This window comes from Hypanus sabinus, chromosome 3 (genome assembly GCF_030144855.1).
Source record: "Hypanus sabinus isolate sHypSab1 chromosome 3, sHypSab1.hap1, whole genome shotgun sequence".
In the NCBI taxonomy this organism is placed as follows: Eukaryota; Metazoa; Chordata; class Chondrichthyes; order Myliobatiformes; family Dasyatidae; genus Hypanus; species Hypanus sabinus.
Window position 1 is genome coordinate 65,989,826 of NC_082708.1, and position 23,415 is coordinate 66,013,240.

At 39.7% G+C, this 23,415-nt stretch overlaps 1 protein-coding gene across 1 annotated transcript in view; it reads left to right on the forward strand.

Annotated features, from left to right (window-relative positions):
* Window positions 1-23,415, forward strand: part of tmem135 (transmembrane protein 135) — a 391,315-nt gene that overhangs the window by 18,466 nt on the left and 349,434 nt on the right. Inside the window, exon 3 of the mRNA XM_059964593.1 lies at window positions 7,509-7,601. Within this exon, the coding sequence (XP_059820576.1) occupies window positions 7,509-7,601 (93 nt within the window). The remainder of the gene's footprint in view (window positions 1-7,508; window positions 7,602-23,415) is intronic.

Sequence of the window (23,415 nt, forward strand, 5' to 3'; positions counted from 1 at the left end):
AAGTTGTTAACCCTCTCCACCTCTGAACCTCTGATGGGGAGTGGCTCATTGACCTCTGGTTTCCCTTTCCTGAAGTCTACAATCAGTTCCTTGGTATTGCTAACATTGAGGGGTGGTTGTTATGACACCACTGAGCTGAATGTTCAATCTCCTTCCTGTATGCTGATTTATCACCACCTTTGATTCAGTATTATCCTTCAGTACATGGCCATTATTCATGTATGAACTAGGTAGTGTGTGTTCATTTGCTGCAGCTTTCAGATGAGATGGGATCAGGATGGTGATTAGCTCCTTCAAGACTTAAATTTATTAAGTGGCTTATTTATGGAAAAAATTTTGAAAAAGTTTGCCAATTTTGGTGCATTCTTATTGCCAGCCTAAATGAATCCCGTAATAAAAGGAAAGTAACGTGACGATGAGAACAAGAGAAACAAATAGCTCTCTTTAAAGGAATGAGAGTAATTAAAGAATTTAGATGATATTTATAAATGGATTGATTTACATCAGTTCGCCTATTCTTATATTATTGATCATGGAGATTAATAATAGCTGATATAAAATCATAGCAATCTCCACGTACAGGACATTGGTTAAACCATATCTGGAACATTGAACCATATAGCAGAGGAACAGACCTTTAGCCCATAATGAATATGTCAACCAAGGTGCTGAATTAAACTAAACCTAATTGCCTGTTTGTGATACATATCTATCATTTCCTACATACAGGTTTCCCCTGCTATCCGAAGTTAGAGTGTTCCTATGAAACAGTTTGTAAGCTGAAATGTTGTAAAGCGAAGAAGCAATTACCATTAATTTATATGGGAAAAGTTTTTGAGTGTTCCCAGACCCAAAAAATAACCTACTAAATAACACATAAAACCTAAAATAACACGAACATATAGTAAAAACAGGAATGATATGATAAATATGTGTAGGCATCCGTTAGTCTTGATAGACCATAGATTTGCACCTTGGAAAGTTTACAGGGCGCAAGCCTGGGCAAGGTTTTTTTATGGAAGACTGGCAGTTGCCCAAGCTGCAAGTCTCTCCTCTCCACGTCACCAGTGTTGTCCGAGGGAAGGGCATTAGGACCCATACAGCTTGTATGTGATAAATATACAGCCTATATAAAGTAGAAATGTTGTATGTATGGTATAGTTTCACTTAACAGAATTGGGAAGAGTGAGCCAAAATTGATTTGGAGAAAAAAAAAATCGGCATGTACACGCATAGGCACGTACATGCCTACGCACGTACACACATATGTAAGTACACGCATGCGCACACAACTGCCCGCACAAGGCTTCACTGTCATGGTAGCCTTTCTCGGGATAAACACATGTATAAAGCTGGCGTCTTTTTCTCGTAAAAGCGAAAATCCTCTTTGGTTAGCGAAAACAGGTACTAATGTAGGTCTTTCTTAACAGCGAGCTGTCATAAAGCGAACGTTTGAAAAATGGGGGGGGGGGGGGTCACCTGTATTCATGTGCTTGCCTAAATCCTCTTAAATGTCATGTCATGTCTACTTCCACTACTGCCTGGCAGCCTGTTCTAGGCATCTGCCACTCTATGTATTTTCTAAAAACAATCTTAGCCCTCCTGATTGCTTCTTAAACTTACCCCCTCACCTTAAGGTTATGTCCTTTGGTACTTGATATTTCTACTCTTTGGTGGGGAGGCAAGACTTTGACGATCTATTCCTCTCATAATTTTATAAATAGTGACCATGTCTCCCCTCAGCCTCTGACCCTCCAGAGAAAGCAGTCCGTGATTGTGCAACCGCTCCTTTTAGCTGAAACTCACCAAACAAAACAGCACCCTGATGAACCTCTTCCACACCCTCTGCAAAGCTTTACCATCCTTCCTATAATGGGACAACTGGAACTGCACACAATATGCCAATTGCAGTCTAAACAAATTTTTCTTTCTACATCTGCAATTTAACTCCTGTTTCTTAAACTCATTGCCCCAATTGATGAAGGCAAGCATGCCATATGCCTTCCTTATCACCATATCCACGAGTTGCCACTTTCATTTATGCACTTTCATTTATGGATTTCGACCTCAAGATCCCTCTAAATCAGTGTTGTTAAGGACCCTGCCCTTGCATTTGACCTCACACTTGCCCAGATTAAGATCTTCTTTTAACTTCTTTGCCCATGTCTTCAACTGATCAATATCCTTTTATATACTTTGACAACCTTCACATAAACTGATCTTTGCAGAACACCACAGGCCACAGCCCCCCCAGTCAGAATTACACCTGACTACTATTGTGCCTTATGGCCAATCCACAAAGTCATCATGAATCCTATGTATTTTAATCTTCTACATCTGTCTACCATAAGGGACCTTGTCAAATAGAAACATAGTAAAACTACAGCACAACACAGGCCCTTTGGCCCACAATGCTGTACTTTAGAAATTATCTAGGGTTACACATAGTGCCATATTTTTCTAAGCTCTGTGTACCAAACGCAAAATAGAAAAATCATTTCTGGAAAACCAGCATATTGAAGAAAGGAAGTCAAAGTTTTATATAAGATTATATAAAAAAGTTGCGGATTGCACTAATAATTTTCTAACATACTGGTACAGTACTAATGAGTTCAGCTGTGTTGTCAGCCACTGGTGCTAAGCAAATGTCAGAACTCCTCTGCAAGAAGGAAGGACTGAAACACCACGGATGAGTCAGCTCAAAATGAAGGCGCTTTACCAAAGGTTACAAATTGATGGTTACCAAGTCAGTTACCTATCTCCTCTGGACCAGTGGCATGACACATTCTCAAGAGTAACTCCTTTGTTTCAAAAGATGCAAGTACCATATGCTATCATATCTCTGTATTTTGCAGCTTTATGAAAGCCTGTTTTAATTCATTTCAGTTGACTCATTTTTTTCCACTAATGGTTTTTCTCCTGTCAATGAGTTCAAATCTTTTTTGATTTGAAACATTATTCTGCAAATTTTCAGTAATATCCTCAATCAGTTTGTTATTCCCCATTTATAAGATTTTTTAAAATGTAACACTAACTTTGCATATCCATTTGTGAAATTCCTATTTCCTTTATCTATTTTCAGCTACCTAATTTTCATCACGTACTAGAAACTGACAACAGTATGACTCAGCAGACCTTTTATTGTTTCCTGATCAAGTCAATTTTGCAAAATACTATTCAAGATTATTCCAAGGAAAGCCATATCCAACTCTAATATAAAACATAGATAATGTGCAGCCACAGCACTTGCCTACTTTTTTTGAGAATCTTGAATTGAATATGTTATGGTTCAGTTCCCAAATCTGTTTGGGAAACAATGTGTTCATTCATTGTTAACAGTTTTACTATTAATTTTGTCAGTTGAGTAATATCTTCAAAGGTGAAGCCAGAAATTAAGTAATTTATTGTCTTTGTGATAGTTGAAAGATTTACAGCTCATGCCCTTAAAATATTTCCTATTAGTTAAGATGTATCTTCAACAGTCCCCGAGGTCCACATATCCTAAAAATCTTAAACTTGGACTGCTCAACTTCTAAAATTATCTGTGTTGTCCCTTCCCCCTATTGTTCTCTGTATCCATGCAAACATTCCCTTTTACACCATTTGCCCAATTTGTTTTAGATGGTTACTAATCAGCCTCTGCCACAATCTCAGACAGTGCTTTCCAGATTATGACAACTCACTATGTTGAAAGTCATACCAACAATATCCTCTACCACCTGTTCTGCCTTTGGGAAAAAATCTCCTTATTTGTATCAATAAAAGCCTTCATTATTTTAAACACAGCTACTCTATCTCATCTTTGTCTTCTGCATTACAAAGAGAATAATACTATAATTTCTCTATATAACATACAATATTTATTTCTGATGCCAAACCAGGAAACTATATAGTGCCCATTCCAGGCCCATGACATCCCAATAGAGCTCAAAACTGAGCAGAATGATGCAGCAGGGAGGGAGAGAGGGGTTTGGCTAACCAGTGAAAATGATACAGTCTAAAATTTGATTTTACCACTTGTATAGTAAACAGAACAGTAAACAGAGACAAGGAATAAAGAGTTATTTTCAAGTTATCTAGCTGTTACTAGTAAGGTGAGATGAGAATCAGTAAGGGGCCATTAGCCATCTAGAATTTATTACACCTTGTCAAATGCATGTATCATTTTTGTTTCTCAAAAATCAAGTTTTGCAGGACATGACTTGCCATGCTGACTATCCCTAATAGGCCCACGCTTTCCCAAATGTGAGTCAATACTCTCTCAAAAAATCATCTCCAGCATCTTCCAGCTCAATGATGTGAGGCTCACCAGCCTATAACTTCCTGAATTATTCCTATTGCACTTAAACACAAGAGCAAATTTGCCTACTGTCCATCCCTCTGGGACTTAGCCTATGGCTAGAGTAGATACAAAGATCTTTTCAAAGCTCCAGAACTCTCCTCCCTTATCCTTCTCAATAGTGTTAAGTGTATCCCTCCAGGACCTGGAGACTTCATGTTCTTCAATGGATGCAATACTACCAACTTCTTGATCTGAACATGTGCTAAAACATGAATATACCCTACAATGATCTTGCAGACCTCCATCTTGTTCTCCATGGTGGATTCAGATATAAAGCACCTATTTCCTGCCTTGTCACCATCCTCTTACTCCAGGCCTAAAATCCCTCTTTCATTCTTTGTAGTCCTACCTATTCCTAAGAAATCCTCTTGTTTTTAATGTTTGTGTAAGATACATTTGGATTTTTGTTAATTCTACTTGCCAAGGACATTTCGTGGCCCCTTTTGGCCCTTCTCATTTCCTGCTTGAACTTTTTCTTGCCTAGGGTTATGTCTTATTTCAAATCCTTAAACCTTACAAATACTTCCTTTATTTGTTTAGATTAAATGTAGAACTCCTTTTGTAATTCAAAGTTTTCTAATCTTGCAATCTTGTCTTTCCTCCTTACCACAAATGATGGTGACTCCTACATGCCAGATATGAGCTTGCCCTATGACAGCTGTGCCGAATCCATTTCTTAATTTAGTACTTTCTCATAAGATGCAGAACTGTCCTTATTAATAGCTATCTTAAAACTTAAGGAGTTTTGATTACTTTTCCTAAAATACTCTCCCACTGAAGCCCCAATTACCTGGACTGCTGTGGAAAATAATTTACTCTTACAGAAGGATTGCAGTGCATTCCTTGCATTTCAGGGAATGGTTAGTAGACTAATGCCTGGAAAGGGGTGTTCGTCTTATTGGAAATGTTAGTCAGTCTAGCTTTGTAGCAGCTGGAGTTTAGAAGAATGAAAGACAGTGGAGTGGGAGTTGGGTTATTGTGTTGACTGGTTGGATGTGGAGATGACATTTTCTCTTGTGGGACAATAAAGAACTGTGTAGGAGGAGGGGTATTTTCAGCCATTACACTAAGGCATTCTTCATTCAAGATGGGGTACAATTTATTAAGAGTTTTGAGAGCCTTTGGAATTCTCAAAGAGCAGTGAAAGTGGCGTCTTTGACCATTTGTTAGACAGGAGTTGATAGATATTTGAAAAGTAAAGGTGTGAAAGGTTACTTTGGAGTGCAGAATTGAGGTTAAAATCAATCATTGGAAGGGTGACTTAATTCACATGTTGATGTGCATTATGCTTACATCCATATATAAGCCTCAGATTAAATTGCAAAACATGAACAACATTTATACTTAAGTGGAATTAATCAGAATTAATTAAACGACAATATGTTTTAATGAATTGTTCATCTAACTTTCTTACAACATAGATGATCCCCTGGGTTTGGGATGGTTTGCATTTATTCTGTTTCTGTGGACTCTGATGTGATTATTTGGGCCCACGTAGGACCCAGAAATGGGACAGGAGGTGACCAATAAGTAGATTTGAGTGTGAGTAGTTTCAGGTGGCCTGTTTCTTCTGTTAGCACTGGGTTTATGTGTACACCCAGCATGTGAATTCAGCGTCGTCAGTGGTATCCCCAAATGCTTCATTGATACTTTCAGTATTTATGCATATGAATTTCTGTCTTCTGTTACGTACCCCGTAACTGGGTCACTTACCAGCAAAGATAGAGAGGTCCATTGAAGTCTGACGGTACTATTTTTAACAGTATTTATTGATTAAAAAAAACCACAAAAATAATATCAATGCAAACATACGGATAATATACGTCGTCAATACTAAATCTAAAAGTGCGGGTATAATAATCATCAATAAGAAATAGCTCTATCGTTGTCTAGGGGATAATGTATTGTCCGATGGACATATAGAAGTCACTTCAGTTCATTCAGGCTGCAGCTTTTGGTTGGAGAGAGAGACAGATTTCGGAACTTGCCTGTTTTCGTTTTTATGATGTCGATCCTTCGAAATGTCATCGGTGGTGATCTCTTCTTTAGCTTAGCCTCCTTCCATGGTAAGGCCTCAATCCCGGGCAACGGGAAAGGACACACGTGGGCCCTCCACCAGCTGTCGCTATTAAACGCTGTCACGGGATTTCTAGTGTTTCTCCTGGTGTGTCTGAAGGGGTTGTTCCCCAGACCTTCTTTTATCCTTACTCACGGGGTCTCAGATGTCAATCAGGTTGGAATGATGCCATCCCTCAACCAGCCCACTTTGTTCATTCCCTGAGGGCTTTAAATAAATAGTACAGTACTCAATACAAGAGACAATGGCCGTTTTCCATGGCTTTGTATCGCTGAGGGGCCAGGGCATTCCAAACCCCTTGTGGATTCTGTGTGTCTCTCTCTCATTTCCTGGGTCCCAGACCCGCATTAATAGCGATCTTGCGATTCTCAAAAAGGAGGGATCTACTTTGTACCCTTCGGCCCCTCAGAGTTGGAGTACAGTCATAACACTTCATTATCTTATGCAGTTATCAGAGGTATTAAATCAACAGGTAGGGTGAGAAACTGAAGTTCATTGGGTTTTGGTAATCCAGGTTTTGCAGGTATTATGAGAGGTAGAATGCTTTACATTTGCAAGGCTCCTGGAAAACACGGGCTTCTTGTTACTAAAGAATACAAGGAAGACTAAAGACCTTTGACTTTAACACTATTACAGATGTGACATGATTATATAGGGTGCGGCTATTCCCTCGCTATAAATCAGCATCAATTAGTCAGGAGTTCATGCACTAGGATCTACCAACGCACAAATAGAACCATGGAAGATTATCATCAAGGACAGCTCTAGATGGGTGGCTCACCCCACGTATGCTGGATTCTGGGCTGGAATACAGCTCTAAAGCTGGGGATAGAGTGCGATCATCATTGAAAGATGGCCGCAGATTGGTGGGTAGCCCCAGATGATAGGCAGCATGCTGTTGGAGAAAGCAAGAATCTAGTGGTTGAAGAGTTGATTCAGCAGTGGGGTCTGGATGGGTTTGGGATGTGGAGAAGTATAGTGTGGCCAGGATGAGAATGAAATGTAAAACTCTACATGCTGGGCTGTCTATGAAAAAAATTAATATAGCTAAATATGCAAATTTAGCTGTATTTTCTACTCCTTATCCAGGAAACTGCTTGGGAAGTTCTACATATGGTCTGCAGGATTTGGTGCAGCATTACCTGCTTCGTATTTGGCCATTCTGATTGAAAGGAAAAGCAGGTAATATTTTTTAATTAAAGGAAATGATGCAAAGTACTTTTTAAGATATTAGTTATATTACTTTTGTAAAGCTGTGCTGTTCGTCAAGGTGGAATAAAGCTGTGAAACGTTTATTTTCTTTTTTATCTTTTAGATCTATTTGCATTGTGAAGTATTTTCCCAAACATTTTCTTACTGTTTTCCTCCCATCTTTTGCTTTGACTTCTCTTACTCTTCACTGTTGCAAAAATACCTTTGTAATGATTAACCTGAAAATGCAATGCACTTTTGTGATGTTTCATGTGTGATCTTTACTGACCTTAAGCATGTTTGTTGCCGTGGAGGTCACCAACTGATGTGGACGTGTATACTCAGCATGTAATTCATCAAACAGGGGAACAGGGTATATAGTTCATTGGGATTTGTGTCATTCTGAGGTATATCATGGTCGATCTTAATTTCTAGTTCATGTTTCTGCCAGTCCACAAATTCTGTGGACTAATGCAATTTATCAGAATATAGGCATGATGTAATCTGGATCATAAAATGTCAATATATCAAAAGTATAATTTTAAATATTATGCCTGAATTTGAATTTAAAAATTGTTGTGTAGAACTTTTATATGCCCAGTCAAAGGAGGCTTTTTTAATGTTTGTATTAAAACAATTTGAGATTAAAACATAGCTGGATTTATTTCTATCATTCCTGGAATTGATTTAACTGCTCAAGATTTTTCTCATTAGTTGATTAAAGTTCAATTCATACACTGAAGCAGAGGAAATGTCAATACTGCAGTTTCAGTTCTGTTAAGATCCCAATATCTTTTTATTAAACTGTGTATTAAAGATATTACAATTACTGCTGTTTTGTTTGTTGCCTTTGTGCCTACCATAACATAACTATTTTGTGTTAGTGTTGTTTTGGCATTACTTGTGCTTCCTGTGATGCACTATCTGTTCCTGAGGAGAGATGTGGGCATCTGCAAATCAATTCCAGAGAAGTTACTTTCCCTGATTTATGTTGTCACAATGGTTTGTTTTATGTTGTGGTGTGATGAAATTGTTATTCTCCCCAAGCCCTCAGTGAGCTTGTGACCTAGCACTGAAACTCTATGGCATGGAGAGTTCTCATCTCTGTACTATTGGGTAAATGTAATTTGTGAAGAATGGAGATGCAATTATGAAATGGTGAATTTAATTTTCATTGTGGTGATGAAAGACTGTGCCTAAAGAACACTGACTGCCATTTAGCCTGCGTTGTAGCTGCTGCAGCTGATTGTCATGAGGTCATGCCCAAAATCAGGCCAGCTGATGGGTTTTCTTTCTGTGTGCCCTGACCAGTTCAGAGCCTGGAAGGTATTTCCTTTACCTTCCTTTTGCCCTTGCACTTCACATGCAGTCTTGTGCATCCTTAGCCTTGCAGAGGCAGCAGTAACCGTACTGGAGGGTTGTTTTCCCAGGTGGCCAACCTGTTCACCTGCTTTGCCCCTGCATGGTGTGTTGTCTGAGCATTGTGGAGAATCCCAAATCCTCCTAGGATCCTCTGCTCAATGGTCTTAACTTCTCTGCTGCCATTTCTCAGGATCTGCTGACTGTCAATAAACAAACTACTGGAGGGACTTAGTGGGTCAAAGAGCTTCTGTTGAAGCAAAAGGGTGGAGTTTGGGAATCAAAATGTGAGCAGTCCTGGTGCGGAATCTCATTGTAAAATGCCAGTATTCCCTATTAACTCCATGGACACTGTTCAATCCTCTGAGTTCCTCCAGTGGTTTGCTTTTGCTTCAGGTTCCAGTGTCTGCAGTCTCTTGATTGACTGAGTTAACTTTGACAGTGTCAAATAATGTTTGTGGCCAGTCGGTGGGGTTTTGCTTTTACAATGCAGAAGTTAGCCACCCATTCATCACATCCGCTCCTTGCCAGTATCTTCCAAAGCAATCCCATCAGCCCCATTGCCCTCCTTATTTCTCCTGTAGTCTTTTATCTTATTCTCTCCCACATGAGTATCAAATTATTACCTCCACTAAAGGGGTAAATTTACACTAGTTGATTGGGAGGAAACTAGAACACCTTATGGAAGCCTTGCCGAGTTTGCCAGGGTGAGGATTAAGCCAAGAGATTTGAAGCCATGCATGCAAAATGCTGGAGCAACTCAGTAGCTCAGGCAACATCTATGGAAATTAATCAGTGGTCAACATTTCAGACTGAGATCCTTCATCAGGATGGTTTTTTTTTTAAAAAAAGAGAAGTCAGAGTAAGAAGGTGGGGGGGTGAAGGAAGAAGCACAAGGTGGTAGGTGATAAGTGAAACTGGAAGAGGATGAGGGTGTAAAGTAAAGGGGAGGGAAGTTGATCAGTGAAAGAAATAAAGGGCTGGAGGAGGGGGAATCTGATAAGAGATGGTAGAAGAACATGGAAAAAAACAGGAGGAGGAGGAGAAGCACCAGAGGGAGGTGGTCGGTAAGGAGACAGGAGAGAAAGGGAAGCAAGAATGCGGAATGGTGAAGGTGAGGTGGGCAATTACAGAAGTTTAAGAAATCAATATGCATGCCACCAGGTAGGAGGCCACTCAGACGGAGTATAAGATGTTGCTCCTCCAACCTGAGTGTGGCCTCATTGCATCAGTAGTGGAGTCCATGGGCTGACATGTCGGAACGAGAATGGGAAGTGGAATTGAAATGAATGGCTACTAGTAGATTCAACTTTTTCTAGTGGACGGAGCATAGGTGCTCAGTGACGTTGTCTGCCAATCTATGTTGGGTCTCACCAATGCACTGGGAGCTTTGGATGACCCCAACAGATTTATGGATGAAGTGTCACCTCACTTGCAAGGATTGTTTTGGGCCTTGAATGGTAGTAAGGAAGTGTAGGGGCAGGTGTGGCACTTGTTTAGCGTGCAAGGAGAAGTGCCAGGGGTGGGTGATCAGTGGGCAGGGATGAGTAGGGAGCAAAACCTGAAGAAAGCAGAAAGAGTGAGGCATGTAAAGATGTGCTTGGTGGTGGGATCCCGTTAAAGATGACGGAAGTTATAGAGAATTATGTGCTGGATACTGAGGCTGGTGGGTGCTAGGTGAGGACAAGAGAAACCCTATCCCTGATGTGGCGGTAGGAGGATGGGGTGAGGGCACATGTCCTTAAATGGAAGCAATGCAGGTGAGGGCAGTGTTGATGGTGGAGGAAGGAAAGCCCCTTTCTTTGAAGAAGGAGGACATTACATTAGTTCTGGAAGGAAAAGTCTCATCTTAAGAGCAGAAGTGGCAGAGGCATAAGAACATAAGAAATAGGAGCAGGAGTAGGCCATCTGTCGAGCATGCTCCACCATTCAATAAGATCGTGGCTGATACGTGCCTTTTCCTCGTAACCCTTAATACCCGTGTTATGCAAAAATCTATCTAACCTTGTCTTAAGTGTGTTTACTGAGGTAGCGTCCACTGCTTCATCGGGTAGAGAATTCCACTGGTTCACCACTCTTTGGGAAAAGCAGCTCTTCCACATCTCCATCCTAAATTTACTTCCCTGAATTTGATCAGGGGGCTATTTGAAATAAATTTGAACTGTTACATTTTGTGCCATATCACTTTTGTATTCACAAGGTGCCTTAAAAATTACCATTTGTGTGGTTTTGATCACACTGGCTTAGATTGTGATACTCAAGAAGTTAGATACCCCTTGCAGATAAATTGTGATTATAACTTTGAAACAATTGCATGTTGTTAAATACGTGATTGTATAAAAAACTGTTGCAAGCATTACAAATTTTGCATGTTTTACACAAACTTAATAATAGCAGTGGGGAACTGCTTCTGGAGTGGTCTTTCTGTGTATGTCCACCTTTTGTTTTATGACTGAAGTACTTTGCTGTGTGAGAAATTACCACTGCCCCTTATGCACAGTACCTTGCAGTTAACATTAGATTGTAATGTATTGGGTAGCTTACTGGGTGGAGTCTTTATGGAAACTTACAGTATATTGAAAGTGCAGTGACATGTCTGGCTAATCATAAATTAATTGCAAATAATTGTAGAATTGGGAATGTGTGTTGCTACTCAATAAGATTGTACAGCTCATTTGTATAGTTTTACTTATAATGTTTGCAGTTGTGCCAAAAGCAGGACATATTTTGGGACACTAGGTTGTACGTGCTAATTCACTAGATTAAAATTTATTGAATTTTTAATTTTTTTGGGAAGGAGAAATAATAACAATAAAACAAAGTTGAAATTGGATTTTTTTAAAGAATGTGTATTGCTCTCAATATTTACCTCAGGTTGAATGAATAATTATTAGTATTGGTAAATGAAGAGAGCTTTGCATTATGGTGAGGGAAAGTACTTAGAGGGAGTACCCAGAAATAACTTAGAAACTTGCTCCAGGTCAATATGTAACAATTTAAATACTTTTTTTTAATATTCACTGTCTATTTGTTCCTGATGTTTTGTTATTCTCAAATTGCAGTACCCATTCCTTTTATATTTTCACAGTATTTATGACACTGGGAATACATGGTGAAGCAGAAAATAGTGGGAGGCATTGGTAAATACAGTGTAGTTGAATGTGAATCCTTGTTCGAGTTGATTCTGTCTGGGTGTTTGACTATGGATTGAAGCTGCAATCTTTGGCCTGGTGTAGTAAATATATTGTGTTCTAATGAAATTAAATTTAACAGCTAACATTAATATTTCACTACCTTGCCAATTTAATAGCTTAAATCTCCCATTGGACTTAAACTAATTTCTGAGCTCTTCATTGTTGATTGGAGTCAACTTGCTATCAATATGCATCCTCTGGAGCCTCCTTAATTGAACCAAGGATACTAATTTATGTTTGTTCAGGTTCCTAAATAGTAGCAGACCTTGTATGATGTAATGGATTGCATGAGCTCTGCTCATAAAACTTAAATGGAAGCATGGAAGCTGACAAAGTCTTGCTCCAACTTTGTTGGCTTTCAAACCTGCCAATAAGTTCCAATGTCTCTGAATTTATTTGACATTCTACTTGATCATTTGTAGAATTCAGAAGTATTGAATACAAAATAAAATATACATTAAACAGAAAGGCAAACTTAAAAATGACTTCAGATAATTAATAATTATTGCCTAGTTGTTTGGAGAAGCAAAATTAGCAGTTTGGATTCAATTGAGGAAAGTCATAGAATACAGAGCCAGACCTTGTGCCCCTTCCAGTCCATGCTATACAAGTTGCTTATCTAACCTATTTCCATTTGTCTGGGTTTGATCCATATCCCTCTAAATCTTTTGATGTACCTCCCTAAACATCTTTTAACCTTGTAATTGCATTCACTTTTACCACTTCCTTTGGCAGCTTGTTCCTTATACCCACTACCCTTTGAAGGACACAGTTACCCCTCTGGTTCCCTTTAAATGTGTGGCGTGGTGGCATAGCACAATGCTTTACAGTGCTAGCTGTAAGATTGGTGTGCAATTCCTGCTGTTGTCTATGAGGAATTTCTGTCTTTTCCCTGTGACTGCATGGGTTTTCTCTGGGTGCTCTGGTTTCTTCCCATATTCCAAAGTCAAAAGGAAATACATTATTAAATACGTGTATGTCAACATACGCAACCCTGGGATTAATTTTCTGGTGGGCATTCACAGTAAATCCAAGAAACACAATAGATCAATGAAAAGTTGTATCCAACAGTTCAGACAAACAACCAAAGTGCAAAAGACAACAAACTGCAGGACTGCAGGGGCAATCCTGAGCTTCCAGCTGACCTAATTGAAGTTTGAACTGACCATATCTTTCATCTAAGAACATTTATATATCTTGGCACTAGGTACTGAATTTAACAGTTTTGATAAGTACTTTCTCCCCCTCACTCCACAAAAAAAGCTGTTTCATTTTGTTTCTTTGCAGTTAGTTCTGCAAATGCAAGCTTTTAATGGAATGGTTACGCAATCTACTGAATATTCTCAAGATCTTCCGATTTTATTTCCGATTCCGGTATCTGTACTTGTTTTCTAAAATCTTTCCTTTCCCACGTTTATGATGTAGTGTTTCTGCAGTCATTATTTTCCCTTTACATATCAGTCATCAGAAAAAAAACTCATTAAGTTTAGAGATAAAGTCTGGAAAGCTTAGCTTGATCTGCTTATGTGATTAAAACTGCTCTAGAGATTCCTGTCTGCCCTGTTTCATGTTAAATGATATGCTCAGCTTGAAATGGTTTCTGTTCCTCAAGTGAATGTAGCGAATCAACAATTGTTAGACAAGATGGCAACCTGTTTCATTGGTCCACCATCCTTAGGACTGATTTCTAATATGAAACTTGGTTTCACTTTTAAATAGCCAGATATTGTGAGCTATATTCCTCTCCAACATTTTGAGTTGTAGCACATGATCTAAAATTTAATCACTTTATCATCTTGTAAAGCTTGATCGAAATGCAATCTACAACATAACTAATTGAGATGTTTAAACTATAATTTTGTAGCTTTTCTGGGCACATCTTAAAACCTGAATTAATATTGCTCACCCATCATGTGAGCAAACCAAAACTACCTTGTTTTCCAAAACAGGCTTAAACAGATTTCCTGCATGTGGATAAAATAATATGCCTTTTTGGTGAGCTGTTCTGTAAAATATTAGGTACCTGTGCAGTAGGTACCTAATAAAGTGGTCACTGAGTGTATGTTCGTGGTCTTCTGCTGCTGTAGCCCAACCTCTTCAAATTTGGATATGTTGTGCGTTCAGTGATGCTCTTCTGCAAACCACTATTGTAATGTGTGGTTATTTGAGTTACTATCTCCTTTCTGTCAGTTTGAGCAAGTTTAGCCAGTCTCCTCTGACCTCTCTCATTAACAAGGTTTTCACCCACAGACTTGCCACTCACTGACTTGTTTTATGTTTTTTTTTTCGTTTTTTGCACTGTTCTCTCTGTAAACCCTAGAGACTGTTGTGTTTGAAAATCCCAGGAGATCAGCAGTTTCTGAGTTATTCAAATTGCCCCCTCTGGCACCAATAATCATTCCACAGTCGAAGTCATTTAGAACACATTTCTCCCCCATTCTGATGTTTGATCTGAACAACAACTGAACCTCTTGACAATGTTTGAATGCTTTGATACACTGTGTTGCTGCTACATGATTGGTTGATTATATATCTGCATTAACGGGCGGGCGTACCAAATACAGTGGCCACTGAGCGTAATCTATGAATCTAGTTGCCTATGTGTTGCATCTGTGCATTGGCAATATGTCTTTGGACGTCCATGCATTAGAATGGCCAGGTTCTTATGCTCTCTCTGAAGGTTCATGTATAATGACCATTCTCCCTTTCCATCTATGTTTGTCCCTCATTCTGGATACCATATTGTATGTTATTTACAGTTTACAAAGGTGAATTATTAGACCAATTTGTCCATACAAAGGGAGAGAGAGCTGCATACCAGATGCATGCATTGCAAGTTTGTTTGTTCTTGCATAACATTAGGAGTAGGTAATATAAAATAAACTTCAACCTTTTTTTGGGAACCAGCTGGAGAGATGTTTGCAGCTTTTCTGTACTGAATTGAATGGTGTTTTGTTAGCTAGATAGTGGTGAATTTTTGGTTTGTTTTTGACATAAGGTTTTTACTTTTATGTGCTACAAAATAATTTGTTTTGCTTTTGTGACTTGATTTGCCTTGAAAATCGTGTTCAAACCCATGATGGTTAAGTAAATATGTCTTGTTTGGAACAATGAAATTCCTCTCTGTAATTTTTCCTTTTTGATTAGTGAAAAGTGCTTCCAAGCATGTTGTTATTGGATAAACTTTCCAGTTATATTTCAGACACAAGAAATTCTGCAGATGCTGGAAATCCAAAGTAATACATACAAAATGCTGGAGAACTCAGCAGGTCAGGTAGCATCCATGGAAGTTAGTTATCTATAGTCAATGCCTTGGGCCGATTCCTTTCATCAGGACTGGAAACGACGGTGGAAGAGGGACAATTATATTTTAGAATATGATTTAGCCCTCCTCCCTTAAGCCGTACATTAATTGAATTGACCAATTTTAAGGCTTGTTAACAGTTTATTTTTAGAAGTAACTGTGTGATGTTCACTTACAAATACTTTTTTTAAGTTTGAAGTTTAATATCAACTATAATTTTAAATCTTGAAATGGTGAATTTCTTGGCAAGTCATGGAGAGTTCTTATTAGGCAATGCTTGGACTACACAGTAAACCAAATTCGTTCCAAATTATCATATTACATTTGTCTTTCATTTGAATACAAAATTATGCATTTGTTTCTTAAGGGCGTAGCATAAGAGATGCTAGTTAATATATCAGCATACCTAATCTGTATATGGATTCACTATTCTTTTTGGAACATTATGTTTATTGCGCAGTAAGTGTTTGGGCCAGGTGGCATTGGATTCACTCTGCTTATATTTTTCTGTCTTATGTTAGTAAGCGCAGGATATTCAGTGATAATAATGGTAAATACTGTATGTAGTTTAGTGCCTCCATGAGCATTTTTTGTAAATGGAGATGCGTTGTACAGCTCTCGTTACATACACATGCAGTTCAGATTATGCAGAAGGTTTGAAGTTAATAACTCATCAGGGGTGATGATAAGTTTGTGGCCTAAGGTAGAAGGAGATAAGTTATTAAATTCATACTTTCTGCATATTACTCAAAGAGCTGACCTGCATGTGCATCTAGCGAGAGCTGTATAATTCATCTTGCTTCTACCCCAGGCCATGAACTTATCAATCACCCGTCGTCAATGAAAGCGGGTGATCCAGGTAGGGAGATTTGCTATTATCTTCATTTAGATCCTTGATTCAAGGGACATGATTTTTGTACGTACTGTATGGTCTAGCATTGACATAATTATTTGGAATCAGTGACATTGTAATTTCATCGTATTGAACAAAATCTACTTAATATATATTCCATTGTCATATTTGACATTATATACAATGTCAAAGTAATAAAATTTCCATTATCTCTGAGGCTGCATAAGTGGATTTTATATTATGTTGATTTTAATGAATTCAGTTAGACTCAATGAAGGTCCCATCTGTGCAGAACTGATGGTCGCTGTAGAGAGCGTTACAGGACAGAATGTGCTTATGACAAGATTAGTGCTGAATGTGACATTACAGAAAATGTGGACAAGTCTTGCTATTCGTGCTAGTTGGAAAACCTATGCTATTTTGTTATTGTTGTGATTTTGACTTGGCATTTCATAAACAGTTCTTTTGTACTCTGTCAGGGACGACAACCCTCCGCCCACTCCCCCACTCCCCACCAACTTCCTTCCTACGTCTTAACAAGTATATTTGTCTCCTTTCTAGTTCTGTTAAAGAGTAGTTACATTGAGAACTCTGGATCGAAAAAGTTAGAACTCAGGATCAGGTTTATTATCACTGACATATGTTATGAAATTTGTTTTGCAACAGCAGTGCAATGTAATGCCTAAAACTTACTATAAATTACAGTAAGAACATATAACAGATAGTGGGGGAAAAAGGGAACAAATTAGTGAAGTTGTGTTCATGGACTTCTCAGAAATCTGATGGTGGATGGGAAGAGCCTCCCTCTGAAGATAGTAATGAGAGAGGGTCTGTTCTGGATGGTGTGGGTCCTTTGTGATGGATGCCACCTCCTTGAGGCGTCACCTTTTGAAGATATCCTCAACGGTAAGGAGGCTGATGGAGTTGACAGAGTTTACAAGCCACTGCCACCTTTTCTGATCCTGTGTACTGGCGGTCCCATAGCAAATAGTGATGCAACCAGTCAGAATGCTCTCTGTTGCACATCGGAAGAAGTTTGCTGGAGTCTTTAATGTCAAACCAAATCACCTCAAACTCCTAATGAACAATAGCTGCTTGCATGCCTTTGTCGTAACTGCATCATGAGAGATCATGATGCAGATGTAGATGATGAGAGGTGTTGACACCCAGGAACTTGAAATTGCTCACCCTCTTCATTGCTGATCCCTCAATGAGAACTGAAGTATGTTCTCCCAACTTTCCTTTCTGGAGGTCCATAATCAATTCCTCGATCTTACTGACATTGAGTGCAAAGTTGCTGTGAAAGCACTCAACCAGCCCATCTATCTCACTCCTGTACGACGCCTCATCACCATCTGAGCTTCTGCCAATGCTGGTTTTGTCATTGACAGTTTTATAGGGGCATTTGAGCTGTGCCTAGTCACATAGTCACAAGTGTAGAGAGGGTAGAGCAGTGGCCTAAGCACACACCCTTGAAGTACATCTGTGTTGATTGTAAGTGAGGAGGAGATGTTATTTGTGATCTGCTCTGACTGTGGTCTGCTGTTGAGGAAGTCAGGGATCCAGTTGCAGAGGGAGGTACAGAGGCCCATGTTTTGAAGCTGATTGATTAGTACTGAAAGTGTGATGGTTTGAATGCTGAGCAGTAATCAATAAGTGACAGCCTGATGTATGTAGGTACTGTTATTATTCAGGTGGTCCACGGTCCACTGTAGACCTGCTGTGGTGTTAGGCAAATTTTAGCAGCTCTAGGTTCTTATTCGGGCAGGAGTTAATCCTAGCCATGATCAACCTCTCAATACATTTCATGTCAATAGATAGTCATTGAGGCAGCTTACCCTGTACTTTTTGGGTACTGGTATGATTGCCCTTTTGAAACAGATGGGAACTTCTGGTTTCTCTTCCCATAGATGTGGCCTATTCTCCTGAGTATCTTTGGTATTTTTTGTTTTATTTCAGATTTCCAGTATCTGCAGCTTTTTTAATATTCAAGGGCATTTCCCCCTAATTTTGTCAATAGTGTCTTTTTATTTTGCACCCATTGAGAGAGCAAGTTCAAAAGTGGCTTTTTAAACATCTTAAAAATGTGTAATTTTGCTGCAGGTAGTGACATAATTAAAAAACAGAACAGTTCCTTCATTTTATCTACTTTATGCTTATAAAGCCTTTGAATGTGAAGAACAGGATTTATGCTTGATTTTGATCTGAATCATTACAGAAATGCTAGGTTGCTATGGATGAGAATTCGGTTTGGTCTGCCTAGTGCCAGTTCTTGACCTAATCTGAAAGAATCATTGAGAACAAATTTTAGGATATTCTGCCTACTTATGCAGCTTCCATTTGGAAAATGTAATATGGTCAAGTCATATCATTCATATTGAAGAAAAAAAATGTCTTTATTTGTCACTATTAAGATCCACCAAATTTGCTGAGTTGGAGTTCAGTTTTTTTCACGAATGAACCAAATTCACCCTGAAAGCTGTCGTCATGCTGCTGTCATCGAGGAGGAGCTACAGGACCCACACCGTTAGGTTTAGGAACACTTATTACCCCTTTACCACCCAGCTCTTGAAACCAGAGGAGATAACTTCACTCAAGTTCTCTCACCCAATACTAAACTGTTCCCACAACTTATGGACTCACTTTCAAGGACTATTTATCTGATGTTCTAGATACGTATTGCTTGTTTATTATTATTATTTTGTTTTCATTTTCTTTTTGTATTTGCATGGTTTGTTGTCTTTGCACTTTGGTTGTGTGCCTTGTTTGTAATTTTTCATTAATTCTTTTGTGTTTGTATTTCCTATGAATGCCCTCAAGAAAATGAATCCCAGGGTGCTATATGGTGACATGTATATAAATTGATAATAAAGTTACTTTGAACTTTTGGATTAATATTTTGCTACAGAAATTATGGAGCAATTGTGATTTCCATAGTTTCAAATTATATGGCTCACCAGTGATGAAATATCCTAGCTTTGTTTAGATCTTTGTAGAGAGACATTATTTTACCCCTTGGCACTGTGGTGTTATAAATGTGTATGCTGCCCGTCTGCATGTCTGATCAATGTTGAGGCAGAGGAATTGGCTTTTTAAAAAGTTTTGTTTTTCTGCAAGTATTTGGGCACTGCATCATTGTTTCAATGGCAGAAAATTGCACAAGGGACCTAGTTATTAAGATCCCTGCCAGTTCCGGATGTTTTGCCTGTAGCTCTTTTCCTCATGCTAACTGTCCCATACTGGAGTATGCCTGAGGCTATGGAAAGTTAGTTACTTGTTCATTGATGTAGTGGTTCACAGCAACTGCTATAGTCAAATTAATGAAACCTTTGTTTCTCTGTAATTTTTGGCTACACCCAGTTTATTGTACTCATAACCATGCTGATAAGTGCAATGAAATGTGATTTTAGGACAAAACATATCATTATTCCATAAGTGATAATGTGGAGTCCTGTCAAGTATTGTATACTTTCTGCATAATTTGTCTATTTCATGTATTCCCTTGTTTAAATCTCCTCAGCATTCAGAGTTTTTGTAGAAATGTAATGGAAAGGATTATAAATTAAATCTAGTTCAAAAATGTAATATCAAGGTAAATTTTCACATCTGCAGTGGTATATCAGAATCAGATTTAATATCCTTAGTATATGCGTGAAATGCATTGCTATGTGGCAGCAGTACATGGCAATATATTATAATATCTGTAAATTGCAGTAAGTGCATATATATTTAAAAAAGTAAAATTAAACAAATAGTGCACAAGGAGAAAAAAAAGTAGTGAGATAGTGTTCACGGGTTCAGTATCCATTCAAAAATCTGATGGTGAAGGGGAAGAAGCTATTAAATCGTTGAGTGTGCCTTCAGGCTCCTGTACCACCTCCTGGATGGTAGCAATGAGAAGAGGGCGTGCCCTGTATGATGGGGGTCCTTACTGATAGATGCCACTTTTTAGAGGCATTGCTCCTGAAGATGTCCTGGATCCTGAGGAGGCTAGTGCCCACGATGGAGCTGACTGAGTTCACAACTTTCTGCAGTTTATTTCAATCCTGTGTAGTGCACCCTCCCCCCATACCAGACGGTGATGCAGCCAGTTAGAATGCTCTCCAGTGTACATCTGTAGAAATTAGTGAGTGTCTTTGGTGACATACCAATTCTCCTCAAACTCTTAATGAAATATAGCTGTGGTTGTGCCTTCTTTGTAGCAACAGTGGTATGTTGGACATAGGATAGATTCTCAGAGATATTGACTCCCAGGAACTTGTATTTGTTCACCGTTTCCACTTCTGATCTCTCTATGAAGACTGTTATGTGTCCCCTTGTCTTACTCCTTCTGAAATCTACAATCAGTTCTCTGCTTTTTGATGTTGAGTGCAAGGTTGTTGCTGCAACACCACTCAACTAGCTAATATATCTCATATTTGTATGCCCTCTCATCAACATATGAAATTCTGCCAATAATAGTTGTATCATTAGCAAATTTATAGATGGCATTTGAGTTGTGCCTATGCACAGTTATGGTGTAGAGAGAGTAGTGAAGAGGGCTAAGCAAGTATCCCGAGGTGTGCCAGTGTTGAATATTAGTGAGAGGGCAATGTTATTTCTGATAATATTCTGATAAGCGGGCCAGTGAAGGAGTGGAGATTTGAGGCTTTGACTAGAGAGGCTTCGATGAGAAGAGGCGGAGGATGAGCTTGTTCCCAGTTAGTCTTTACAATGCCTGAGATGGTGATGTGCCTTTCCTGTGAGATGTGGCAGTCTTGGGGGAACTCCCCTCTCCTGCAGTCACATCTGCTAGAAGTGCTTGCGGCTGGGCGATCTGGAAGACCGTGTGAGGAATCTGGAGCAGCAGCTGGATGACCTTTGACTCATAAGGGAGAATGAGGCAGTCATAGATGAGAGCTACAGGGAGGTAGTCACACCTAAGCTGCCGGAAGCAGGTCGTTGGGTGACAGTCCGAGGGAGGAAAGCGAAGGAGAGTTGATAGATAGTGCAGAGCACCCCTGTAGCCGTTCCCCTGAATAATAAGTTTACCATCCTGAATGCTGTTGGTGAGGACGACCGACCAGGTGTGAGCCATGGTGGCAGGGCCTCTGGCACTGAGTCTGACCCTGTGGTGCAGAAGGATGGGACAGAGAAGAGGAGCGCTGTCGTCATTGGAGACTCTATATAGTCAGGGGAGCAGACAGGAGATTTTGTGGACGTGAGAAGGAAACCCGTGTGGTTTGTTGCCTCCCAGGTGCCAGGGTCTGGGATGTCTCTGACCGGGTGCATGACATCTTTGTAGAAGAGAGAAAGCAACTAGAGGTCGTGATACATGTTGGGACCAATGACGTAAGCAGGAAGAAGGATGAGGTCCTGAAGTGTGAGTTTCGGGAACTAGGCAGAAGGCTGAAGAACAGGACCTAAAGGGTGGCGTCTCAGGATTGCTGCCAGTACTACGTGATTGTGATGGTAAGAATTGGAGGAGATGGCAGTTGAATGCGTGGCTGAGGAGTTGGTGCAGGAGGCAGGGTTTTAGATTTTTGGACCATTGGGATCTCTTCTGGGGAAGGTGGGACCTGTACAGATTGGATGGGTTGCACCCGAACTCGAGGGGGAGCAATATCCTTGCTGGTAGCTTTGCTAGCATGGTTCGGGAGGGTTTAAACTAATTGGCAAGGGGGATGGGACCCGGAGTGATAGAGCAGTGAAAGAAGTGCATGGAGGAAAGCCAGATCTAACATATAGAGAGGCTTTGAGGAAAGAGCAGCAGAATAAAGGGTGTAAAGGTAGTAAGGTAGAAGGGCTAAAGTGTGTGTACTTCAATGCAAGAAGCATCAGGAACAAAGGTGATGAACAGAGAGCTTGGATACATACATGGAATTATGATGTAGTAGCCATTATGGAGACTTGGTTGGCACCAGGGCAGGAATGGATTCTCAATATTCCTGGATTTCAGTGCTTTAGAAGGGATAGAGAGGGGGGAAAAGGGGAGGAGGAGTGGCATTACTGGTCAAGAATACTATTACAACTGCAGAAAGGGTGGGTAATGTAGCAGGATCCTCTTTTGAGTCAGTATGGGTGGAAGTCAGGAACAGGAAGGGAGCAGTTACTCTACTGGGGGTATTCTCTAGGCCCCCCGGAAGCAGCAGAGATACCGAGGAGCAGATTGGAAGGCTGATTTTGGAAAGGTGCAAAAATAACAGGGTTGTTATCATGGGTGACTTTAACTTCCCTAATATTAATTGGCACTTGATTAGTTCCAAGGGTTTAAATGGGGCAGAGTTTGTTAAGTGTGACCAGGATGGATTCCTGTCACAGTATGTTGACAGGCCGACTAGGGGGAATGCCATACTAGATCTAGTATTAGGTAACGAACTGGGACAGGTCACAGATCTGTCAGTGGGTGAGCATCTGGGGGACAATGATCACTGTTCCCTGACCTTTAGCATTATCATGGAAAAGGATAGAATCAGAGAGGATAGGAAAATTTTTAAATGAGGAAGGGCAAATTATGAGGCGGGTGTGAATTGGGATGATGTTTTTGCAGGGAAATGTACGATGGACATGTGGTTGATGTTTAAGGATCTCTTGCAGGATGTTAGGGATAAATTTGTCCCACTAAGGAAGATAAAGAATGGTAGGGTGAAGGAACCATGGGTGACAAGTGAAGTGGAAAATTTAGTCAGGTGGAAGAAGACAGCATGCATGAGGTTTAAGAAGCAAAGATCAGATGGGTCTATTGAGGAATATAGGGTAGCAAGAAAAGAGCTTAAGATGGGGCTGAGAAGAGCAAGAAGGGGCCATGAGAAGGCCTTGGCGAGTAGGGTAAAGGAAAACCCCAAGGCATTCTTCAATTATGTGAAGAACAAAAGGATGACAGGAGTGAAGGTAGGACTGATTAGAGATAAAAGTGGGAAGATGTGCCTGGAGGCTGTGGAAGTGAGCGAGGTCCTCAATGAATACTTCTCTTTGGTATTTACCACTGAGAGGGAACTTGATGATGGTGAGGACAATATGAGTGAGGTTAATGTTCTGGAGCATGTTGATATTAAGAGAGAGGAGGTGTTGGAGTTGTTAAAATACATTAGGTAAGTCCCCGGGGCCTGACGGAAT